The sequence below is a fragment of the Rhinatrema bivittatum genome, chromosome 11 (genome assembly GCF_901001135.1).
Source record: "Rhinatrema bivittatum chromosome 11, aRhiBiv1.1, whole genome shotgun sequence".
In the NCBI taxonomy this organism is placed as follows: Eukaryota; Metazoa; Chordata; class Amphibia; order Gymnophiona; family Rhinatrematidae; genus Rhinatrema; species Rhinatrema bivittatum.
In genome coordinates, this window is record NC_042625.1 from 47,664,189 (window position 1) to 47,676,201 (window position 12,013).

General features: G+C 40.7%; 1 protein-coding gene across 12 annotated transcripts in view; it reads left to right on the forward strand.

Moving 5' to 3' along the window:
• The window catches only part of ARVCF (ARVCF delta catenin family member), a 743,011-nt gene that overhangs the window by 693,598 nt on the left and 37,400 nt on the right, over window positions 1-12,013 (forward strand). For all 12 annotated transcript variants that reach the window (XM_029572000.1, XM_029572001.1, XM_029572002.1 and 9 more), the window contains 2 exons: window positions 9,852-9,979; window positions 11,373-11,523. In XM_029572000.1, coding sequence (XP_029427860.1) covers window positions 9,852-9,979; window positions 11,373-11,523 — 279 coding nt within the window. The remainder of the gene's footprint in view (window positions 1-9,851; window positions 9,980-11,372; window positions 11,524-12,013) is intronic.

Consider the following 12,013-nt stretch of genomic DNA (forward strand, 5'->3'; position numbering starts at 1 on the left):
ATACGAGAGGGTCTGGCATCTGAGAAGGCTGCGTGCCAGTCTCTTGGGAAGGGTTTGGAAGGACATAAGGGTCGAAAAGATGGCATTGTTAGATACAAACTCAGAGAATAGGAGAGGGGGTATGTAGTCTTAGTTGGATAGGGCTCTCACCTCGCTGAGAAACCTCTATTCCTTCTTCTGACTTTCATAATTACTAGAAGAAATGGGATGCACTCCGAAGCTATATTCCAAACAAACAGAAGTTTTATTCTTTGGTATTAGCAGCAGTCAAAGTATTTAGCAGAGTGAAAGTTACTAGTTAGATCAGGGTAGTCTTGCCCAGCTAGGCTGAGGTAGTTGCAAAAGATACAAAACAAATATAACATCTTAGTGCTTTAATAATTACGTACACTTCTTCCCCTTAGTTGGAAGAATCATTTACAAATGTTTTCCCCACTCCTTTATTCAACAGATTACATTAACATATTGTCAGTAATTACCTCATTTCTTACCCACCACTGTTCTTCCTTCCCTTCAAATGATCACAAACATCACAGTGTACACAGTGTCTCTTCTCCAGGGTCAGGAAACTATTCACTCCAGAATCTCTTTCCCAGCTCACATCCTAACAATTATCAGGAACTTCCCCAGTATCCTGGCTCTTATCCTTCTGAGGTTCTCAACTCCAAAACATTTCTCTCACTATAGGATTCTCATCACCACTCCATCTCCTAAGGTCAGGTCCCCTGGTTGTCTCTCCTTGAAGAGATGCAGCACTCCTTGGCTGCTTCCCCATAAGGAAAAACACCTCATGCCTAGCCTTTCTTCTTGAGGGGGAAAGCCCTCTCACATGAGAGGCAACACAGGACTGAACCCACTCCCTGGATGGGTTCTCTCCAATGACTTCCCACCAAGATCCTCAACCATCTTTTTTTATACTGAGGGGGACACTCCTACTGGACCTTGTCACAAACGTCTTATAGACGCATTTTATATTAACATAGTAAAAATGCATTGTGTAAATTTACCAGGATTAATGCCATCTTACTACACCTTCAGCTCCAGTCTACAGGAAAAGGCAGATTTTGCTATTCTGCAATACTGTTGCTCTATAGTAGTATCCAAGGGGAAAACTAGGCAGTCTCCCCCCACCCAGAATTGTATCTAGGAGATCACTTAAGTGACAAAAAGGAGATATAGGCTGAGATCCAAGATGGCTGCTTGGTAGAAGGTCAGGTGAAGAGAGAGCTCCTAATATTCGTTTGATTTCCGCAACAATATGCCCCATATGAAGAGAAAGCGGAGAATAAGGATGGAGACCCCAACTACTCCAATTCAAACCCTCTCTCAGCCAGTAATCTAACCTCAACACCTTAGGTGCACGAAGGCATGGCGGCGGCCCCCATTGTGAGGAATGAATGTTGCCTACAAGGTAAAGATAGCAGTAGTGTTGGTTTGAATGAAGAAGTAACACAGAAAATAACGTTGGAAAATGTCTGGCTGGTTTTGATGGAACTTAAAACCTCAATAGTGGTTTTAACCCAACTATGACTGAAATCCAGAATCGAATATTGCAAATAGATTCCCTGGTAAAAACGCATTCTTAGAAATTGGAATGCTTAGAAAGCCAGGTTAATCTGATGCAAAAAATTCAAGTTGGTCTAACGTAAGGAGAAACGGTTAATGCAAGAAGGATAGAAATTATGGAGAATAATTCAAGATACAATAACCTCAGTTTTGAATTTTCCAACTGTTAAATTTATTTCACTATTAGAGCAATTTAAAAAATTTGCGTTGGAAAATTTACAACTTTCTCCAGAAAATATTCCACCTATAGTCAAGATTTTCTGGGGTAGATTTTCTAAAAGTGCGCCCGAGCATACTTTTGTTCGTGCACCAGGCGCAAACAAAAGTACGTTGCGCGTATCTTATAAAATCCGGGGTCGGCGCACGAAACGGGGTGCACATTTGTGCAACTTGCGCACGCCGAGCCATGTGCACGCTGCCCTTTCCCTCCGAGGCCGCTCCAAAATCGGAGCGGCCTCGGAAGGAACTTTCCTTCCACCCCCCCGGCCTATCTAAACCCCCCCCTACCTGTGTTTTAAAAGGTACACTTGCCAGAAGCAGGTGTTCCCCAGTCCGGGACCCGTTTCGGAGGCCTCGGCCACACCCCCGAAACGCCCCCGGGCTGGCACCACGCCCCCCGGAACACCCCGAATGTCACGTCAGCCCCGACACCCCCCCCCCCCCCCCCCGAAAAGCCCCAGGACTTACATGCATCCCGGGGCTTGCGCGCACCACCGAGCCTATGCAAAATAGGGGGGGTTTATGCGCGTAACCCTTTTAAAATCTACCCCTCTTTGTATTATCTGATAAGAAGAAAAGTAATGAAGGGCAAAATATTATTCCTCAATCTCAGAATTTGAGTAATCTTACAGATTTCCTAGAACAGTCAATGGAAGAGCAGATGGAATACCGTGGAACTCTGGGCCGGATTTTAAAAGGGCTACGCGCGTAACCCTTTTAAAAAACCCCTACGCGCGTATCTTATAAAATCCAGCGTACTTTTGTTCGCGCGCGCTGTGTTTTAAAATGCACCCCTCTATGTATAAAATTTCTATACGCCGTGGATAGAGATAAAATTCTAAGATTATTTCTTCGAAATAGAGAGAAACCTTATCTTGCTCAAAAAATCTGGATGTTTCCTGATATAACCAGACCTACGCAGATACGTAGAAGAAATTTCCTTCAGATGAACCAAGAGGTTAAAAACCTAGGGGCTCAGATAATAGTTTATTACCCCTGTAAATGCGTAGTTAAACATAATCATGAAAGATATGTGTTTCTAGACCCACTCGAGCTCAGAACATGTTTGGATGCATGTTTGCCTCAGTAATATACCTACTTTACTTGGTTCATGGGCTAGGTAGAGAAAGCTCTTAGAACTGTCTAATCCTTATAATATTTTTTTTCCTCTTTAGTGCTCTGTAATGGTATTTGGATCTCCCAATTTCCTTATAACGGGTTTGTTTCTACAAATTGATTGTATAGGTCTAATTTAGTATTATGTTTCTTCTCACTATATACTGACTCTTAAGTATTTTTGACTAATATGTATCTTTTCAACTTTATTGATAACTTTTGACCCATTCATTGATAAGCTGTAATTGCTATCTATTTTTTTGTTAAAAATGGTATAAATTAAAAAAAAAAAAAAGTGACAAAAAGGACTCATTGGTGGGAGACCCATCACACACATAATTAGACATATTTTCAGATATTAAACTTTGTTTTATTTATTTAAAAATATTTCTGAATTACTTGATCTAGATTTTAAAAAACAGCACTTAAAATAACAGCAAAGATGACAAACTTTAAAAAAAAACTCTTGTATTCAATAAAAGACCACTGTTACAACTGCCATACTAACCAATATAATGATTTTAATATCCTCTTTTCATTAACGAAGTCTTCACGCCATTCCAAAATCTCATCAAATCTCTCTTCCCTCAGCACCATAGGTAGCTCATTCCACTATTTAGGAATAGCTGAGGAAAAGGCAATTGCAAGTGAAACTGATGTGTCCTAGTTTCTGTCTATTATTATACCACTGTGTATATCCCCTGAAGCATATTTGTATTTTATATGTGTAAATACAGACACACATACATATATATATAGTACAAATATGTTTCAGAAATCATGTATCTGGATGTGTCATCTGTGATTTTTGAGGGATAGACTGCAAAAAAAAAAAAGAAAGAAATTCATACTTCATTGGCTGGAAGGTAATCTCTGAAATGGCTTGCTAGGATGAACTAGGATGTTTCCTCTTACTACTTAACATACAAAAAAATTTCAAATTCTCTGGTCGCTTCAGTAACAATAGATGCAAACTGTCTGTTGACAGGCATTTTGTGAAGTAAACAAGACCCTGGAAAAAAGTAATTTACAATCTATATAGCAAGCCTGCCATTCCAAAATAGCACTAACTCCAAAACTCAAACAGTAACATCTCTACCTATGCAAAGGCAACACTGCAAATATTACACCAGGCCCTAGAATACAATACTACTTCTGCTATTACTGCTACTATTAAACATTTATATAGCGCTTTAGGTGTACTAAGCATTGTATAGATACACACAAGAGACCGTCTCTACTCCAAGACTCTTACAGTCTAGTCAAGACAGATGACAAATAAGAGTTGGTAGAAAATGAAGGAAGACATCTAAAATCACAAACTTGAATTAATAGGTACAGTTTAATTGATGAAAGGGACCATTTTATCTCATTACCAGGTACATTATAAAGTAATGTGAAACGTTGGGATTTGCCAAGTACATCATAGTTACTTGGATTGGCCACTTGCAGACAAGATACTGGGATTGATGGACCCAGCAAGGCACCTATTCTGTTCTGCAGTAAATGTACTCTGTTCACATGTAGCACACTTCCTGTTGGAAAAGCAGAGCATAAGATATGCCATACTGGGTCAGACCAAGGGTCCATCAAGCCCAGTATCCTGTGTCCAACAGTGGCCAACCAAGTCACAAGTACCTGGCAAGCACCCATACATTAAATGAATAGATCCCAAGCTACTAATGTTACTAATCCTTATTGATTAATAGCAGTTTATGGACTTTTCTCTAGGAACTTATCCAAACCTTTTTTAAACACAGTTACACTAATTGCTGTAACCACATCCTCTGTCAATGAATTCCAAAGCTTAATTATGCATTGAGTGAAAAATAATTTTCTCCGATTTGTTTTAAATGAGCTACTTGCTAGCTTCATGGAGTGCCCTTTCATGGAGTGTCCCTTATTTGTATTAGTTGAAAGTGTAAGTAACCAAATCATATTTACCCATTCAAGTCCTTTGATGATTTTACAGACTTCTCTCATATCTCCCCTCAGCCATCTCTTCTCCAAGATGAACAGCCCTAACTTCTTTAGCCTTTCCTCATAGAGGAGTCGTTCCATCCCCTTTATCATTCTGGTCGCCCTTCTCTGTACTTTCTTCAGTGAAACAATATCTTTTTTGAGATGCAGCAACCAGAACTGCACACAGTATTCAAAGTGTGGTCTCATCATGGAGTAATACAGAGGCATTATGACATCTACCATTTTATTTGCCGTTCCCTTCCTAATAATTCCTAACATTGTTTTTGACAGCCACAGCACCAGTGAGCCAATGATTTCAATGTATTATCCACTATGATGCCTAGATCTTTTTCCTGGGTGGTAACTCCTAATGTGGAACCTAACATCGTGTAACCACAGCAAGGGTTATTTTTCCTTATATACATCACCACACTTGTCCACATTAAATTTCATCTGCCATTTGGATGTACAATCTTCCAGTCTTAGAAGGTCCTACTGCAATTTATCACAATCTGCTTGAGATTTAACTACTCTGCATAATTTAGTGTCATCCACAAATTTAAGCACCTCACTTGCCGTGCCCCTTTCCAGATCATTTATAAATATATTAAAAAGCACTGCCTCTAGTATAAATCCCTGAGGCACTCCAGTTTACCTTTTTTCCCACTGTGAAAACAGATCATTTAATTATACTCTGTTTCCTGTCTTTTAACTAGTTTGCAATCCACAAAGGGATATCGCCTCCTAACCCATGACTTTTTAGTTTTCTTGGAAGCCTCTCATGAGGGACTTTGTCGAACACCTGAAAATCCAAATACACTACATCTACCAGTTCACCTTTGTCCACATGTTTATTCACCCCTTCATAAAAACGTAGGAGATTTGTGAGGCAAGACTTACCTTGGGTAAATCCATGCTGGCTGTGTCCCATTAAACCAGGTCTATCTAAATGTTCTGTGATTTTATTCTTTATAACAGTTTCCACGATTTTTCTCGCCTCAGAAGTTAGGCTCCTCTGGAGCCCTTTTTAAATATTGGGGTTACATTGGCCACCCTCCAGTCTTCAGGTACAATGGACGATTTTAATGATAGGTTACAAATTTTTACTAATAGGTCTGAAATTTCATTTTTTAGTTCCTTCAGAGCCCTAGCGTGTATACCATCCGGTCCAGACAATTTACTACTCTTCAGTTTGTCAATCTGGCCTATTACATCTTCCAGGTTCACAGTAGTTTGGTTCAGTTCATCTGAATCATCACCCTTAAAACCATCTCTGGAACAGTTATCTCCCCAACATGCTCTTCAGAAACGGCGAAGCAAAGAATTCATTTATTTATTTATTATTTTTATATACCGACATTCATCTCAATTGAGATATCACACCGGTTTACATTCAGGTACTGTAGGTATTTCTCTATCCCCAGAGGGCTTACAATCTAAGTTTTTTGTACCTGAGGCAATGTAGGGTAAAGTGACTTGCCCAAGGTCACAAGGAGTGACAGCGGGACTTGAACCTTGGTCTCCTGGTTCATAGTCCACTGCTCTAACCACTAGGCTATTCTTCCCACAATGGCCTTATCTTCCCTAAGTGCCCCGTTAACCCCTCGATCATCTAATGGTCAAGCTGACTCCTTTGCAGGCTTTCTGCCTCAGATATATATATTTTTTTAATTTATTATGAGTTTTTGCCTCTACAGCCAGCTTCTTTTCAAATTTTCTCTTAGCCTGTCTAATCAGTGTCTTACTTTTAACTTGTCAATGCTTATTCTTTATCCTATTTTCTTCTGATGGATCCTTCTTCCAATTTTTTGAATGAAGATCTTTTAGCTAAAATAACCTCTTTCACCTCACTTTTTAACCATGCTGGTAATTTTTGGCCTTACTTCCACCTTTCTTAATGTGTGGAATACATCTGGACTGCGCTTCTAAGATGGTATTTTTAAACTGTGTCTACACCTGTTGCACACTCTACCTTTGTAGTTGCATCTTTCAAGATTTTTATTCCCTTATTTTGTCAAAGTTTCCCTTTTGAAAGTTTAGTGTTAGAGCCATGGATTTACATACTGTCCCCCTTCTTGTCATTAATTCAAATTTGATCATGTTATGATCACTATTGCCCAGCGGCCCCACCACCGTTACCTCTCTCACCAGATCCTGGTCTCCACTGAGCATTAGATCTAAAATTGCTCCCTCTCTCATTGGTTCCTGAACTAATTGCTCCATAAAACTGTCATTTATTCCATCCAGGAACTTTATTTCTCTAGCATGTGCTGATGTTACATTTACCCAGTCAATTTTGGGATAATTGAAATCTCCCATTATTACTGCACTACAAATTTGGTTAGCTTCCCTAATTTCTCTTAGCATTTCACTGTTCATCTCATCATTTTGACCAGATGGACAGTAGTATACTCCTATCACTATAGTCTGGACTGCTACAGATCCCTAACCATTAGCAGAATCCATTACCTCAATTGCACATAACAGAGATCCTCACCAAATAGACTAAGGGGATTACAAATTAGAAGCAGAAATCTGAACTCTTCTTTGCTCTGCCATCCATTCCAGCTTCACTTTCTCCTCTCCTGACCCCTACAGCTGTCTAGGAAGAGAATGAAGGGGAGGGATGGGGTTGGATTAGGAAGCAGACTAGATCTGTACTGTCTGTTCCAGCCTCACCCCCTCCCTTTCTGCCTGGAAACAAAGCTGAAAGCTCAGGTTCTGTCAGATGTATAGATACAAAGTGAGTCAAACCATTAAAAAGAAAACACACACAAAGAATCTAAAACACACAAAAATAAGCAGAGCCATAGTGAAAAGCAGTACTTGGTGTGGCTGTTTATTTTTGTACACAAAAGAAGTGAAGACAAAGTGATAAAAAGTGGTGATGGCTCTGACTGGTTGTCATAGCCTCTTGTTTTGCTGTGACTGCTGCTGTTCATTGCTGCCCCCCCCCCCCCACCAGAAGATAGGGCCTTAGGTCAGAGGTGGCCAACTGCAATCCTGAAGAGCCACAGATAGACCTGGTTTTCAGGATATCCACAATTAATATGTATGAGATTTGCATACAGTGAAGGCAATGCATGCAGATCAATCTTACATATATTCATTATGAATATCCTGAAAACCAAACTTGTTTGTGGCTTTTGAGGACCAGAGTTCGCCACTTCTGGCCTAGGCAATTTCCTGGTCTGACTAATGGCTAAGCTGGCCTTGGCTGAAATCACTAACACTTTGAAGAAGCCTGCTCTGCCAGAGGCTGTCCAGGGACATGGAGGCATGCTCTGTTGCTGTATGAATACTTTCAACATGAATGGATCATAGAGGGATGGTGAATTAGAAATACAGGTCAACAAACAAAAGATGCAGGTGAGACCCTTTTATTAGACAAATGTAATACATTTGTGGCCAGCTTTCCAGAGCTTACACTCCTTGCATCTACTCTCACAAGCTAGTCTAGTAAAAGGTCTCACCTATAACTTATTGACCTTTATTCGTACATTTCCATATTGGCTAACGCGGCAACCACACAACTGAATTCAAGAAGGAAAAGGGATGAAAGAGATGTTTATCTATGAACAGAGTTCAAAGAGAGGCTGCTGCTGCTGCTAGAATATCTCTGCCATGAGTTCTTTTCATGTGAGAACTACAAAGCTGCACAGCCAGCCCACAAGAAAAGTAAGAACATTCTTATCTGGATAAGAGTCATGCAGACCTTTATGAATGGACTGTAAAAAGTGTGGGAATTGGCAAAACAGAAGAAAGATGTGTTTTTGTAGAGATCAGACCAACAATCATGACCCAGGATTGTGGTTGTAAATCCTGTTTATAATTCAGGGATTATCAAATGGGGATAATAAGGTCCCTGGTGATGCAGTTTCTTTATGAGCTTTGTACACCCTTTATCCACTGCATGAGAGAAATACAAAATTGTCAGCACAGAGGAGAAACAGCAATGGGTATGCTTTCCATAAACCTTAAATATGTGCTGGTGATGGTTAGATTTCCAAAGCTGCCAACAGTGAGCAGTGATTCACAGGAATTCAAATCTTCCTCCTTTCCTTAAAAACAACAGAAGCAAAGAGAGAAGATGAAGGATTGAAAGATAGAAGAAATACAGGTCTAGAACTCTTTTAAGTGGTAGAAAAATGAAGGCAGGATTGAGTGGTTCTTGTGGAGCCTTGCTATCTTGCAGTACCTCCTCGTCCTTCCCATGACATGATGTGAGGCGTCCCTTAATTTTGGTTTCCCAGTCTATTGCTGAAACGAGCTGGCAGTGCCAGGCAAAGAGGCCACTGCTACTCTGGTGGAGCTGAGACTGCCAGCTCTCAGCTCCACCAGTTTCTGCCTGAATTCAGAAAGTACATACAAGGCCTGAAGATCTAACTCTGCCAATGGAGGTGACTGCATCTGTTGAAATGACTTGAGGCTGCTAGATGCAGTCTTCAAAAATAACACTGCATCTGATTTAAAGCACAGTGAGCTGTAATTACCGCTGCTGTTGCATTGGCAGTGGTCTGTACATTTTGAATGGCAACTCCCAGGTCCTTGGTGAAATGGGCAGATCTCTTAACCCCTATAGAGGAGATGGTGCCAGGACTGATGCTTGTAATTTTGATTGGCATTGCCTCTCCTAGTTGCTTGGGGAACACTGGTCTGCCTGCCTTGTTCTTATGACCTTGCCGCAGAACAGTAACTGTAATCCAGTGCTCCTCTGGCGCCATCTGGTGGCACCAGCCCTGTTCCATACTGTATGGTGCATGCAGTGGCTTAGCACACATGGTTTTGCAGAACATCTGGTAATTAGAGTTATGTGAGGCAACACTATCCTTGACCTAAGGAAAAAATTCTCTTGACATTTATTTTTAAGGTGAACGTTAACATGCCCTGTCATTTATGAAAAGATTCGATGGAGACCCAGCAAGATTCTGTCCCTTGATTCTCATGACATTCTAAACTTGCCTGTTTTCTGGTGTCTACCCCCATAGGCTTTGAGTTGCTGTACCAGCCAGAGGTGGTTCGGCTGTATCTCTCCATTCTGACAGAGAGTCAGAACTTCAACACATTGGAAGCTGCAGCAGGAGCTTTGCAGAACCTCAGCGCTGGAAACTGGACAGTAAGTGCACCAGGGTCCAAAGTTCTTATAACAGGAAGTTACACCTGCTATACACTGTCTAGCAAGGAAGCAGGAACACTCGCTCTGTATCATAAATTCATATTTTAAGCCACCCCCACAACAATACGGATTAGACGGATAGACCTCTACCCATTGTGCGGTATATAAAAATTTTAAATAAAATAAATAAATAAAAATACGTAATGCAATTCACTTCTTTCTTTGTAATCAGCCTTGTGCTTTTCCTAGGAAAATGGAAATGTGTACAAATAGTTGTTCTTTTTCTTTAAGATATACCCTTGCCTAGACAACATGGGTACTTGCAAGCCTGCAGGTGAATTGTCAAAGTGAAAACCCATGTGGTGTTTGAAAATGTGGAGGCCAATGGGTTCTGTTCCCATAACTTTGCACCTGCTTCATAGCATAAGACAGGCATGAGGATTTCAAAATGAAATGCCCAAGCATTGTTTCCAGCCTTGTCTCTGTGGGGTGTGGATACGTTTACTGTTGAGGGGTGCATTTTCAGCCATTTTTTTTGTCTGTTTTTTAAGTTGGTTGCTATATTTGCTTTTGAAATACCGCACACACATGCTACAATTTTTATTTAAGGGACTTACAAAGCCACAGGAACGTTGCAACAGATTATAGAAACATGACGGCAGAAAAAGACTGTATGGCCTATCTAGTCTGCCCATTCACCCAACTAATTTAGCTTTACAATTCCTACCTCTCCCTCAGAAATTCCCTGTGTATGTCCCATGCTTTCTTGAATTCAGATGCTGTTCTTGTCTGCACCACTTCCAAGGGGAGATTGTTGCACACATCCACCACCCTCTCTGTAAAGAAATATTTTACTCCTGAGTCTGCCCCCTTTCACCTTCATTCCAGAGCCTCCTATCCACTGAAAGAGGCTTGCCTCTTGTGCATGGAGGTATCTAAATGTTTCTATCATATCTCCCCATCCCTCTTTCCTCTATATATGTTTAGATCTTTATATATCCCCATATGCTTTAGAATGATCTTGCATGTCACTTCTACAGAGCCACTGCTTCTCATGTTAGGGATTTCAGGGAGACTCACACTTCCTTACTCTTTCGTGGTGCATATTCCAAGAACATGCATCCCTTCTACAAACTTATTTCATGACAGCAATGTTTAAAAAAAGCATAACTAGCTGGGAAAAGTACTCCATTTTAATCTCAAGGTTTGAAAGCCGTTTCTTCCTATTCTTTTGGGCTTCCAGCTCAATCAGAACCAGTCTCTACTGGGCCACAACAATAGAACCGCTGAGTGAAACTATTCAGTGAATTCCCTTGGAGCCTTGTGGGATGTTTGCACAGAGAACTCTGAAAAAGAGAGAGGGGTTTCTGAGATTGTATCTGTCTCCTTCCAGTGGTCGACATACATCCGAGCAACAGTCCGGAAGGAGAGGGGGCTCCCAGTCCTGGTGGAACTGCTTCAATCCGATTCTGACAAGGTGGTGCGAGCTGTGGCAATTGCACTGAGAAATCTCTCCATGGACAGGCGCAATAAAGACCTCACAGGTAGCTGCTTAGATGTGTCAATCAGAGGAGTCTCCATACAGATGATCAGACTCCGGGCTTAAGCGTTTCTCCTGTAAAACTCATTCCCTGCTAGTAACCAAGTGCCTGCCATGCAGTCAGTGGGAAAGACATGAGACTTCCAGTGCAGAACAGTTTGAACCAACTCATGCAGTTTCTCACATGCACAGCAGAGCTAAAAGCTTCTTTTTTTAGATTTTCAGAATGATTTAAACTACCTTGCAATTGAAAGTTTCTTCTGTTCTTAAAATCTCAAGTCAAACATGAACTCCTGCTTCTGTATTTCTAACTCTAGTTATCTACATTACAGATTCCATGTACAAGTGTAACCAAGGTCTGGCACTCCATGATTCTTCAGAACTAGTCAAGAAATGTATTAAGTTAGACCAATAAAAAAGTTATCACCTAATGTATATGTATTTTTGTTATTTTGTTAACCTTTATTTCTGTGCATTCAAGTTGACCACTATTT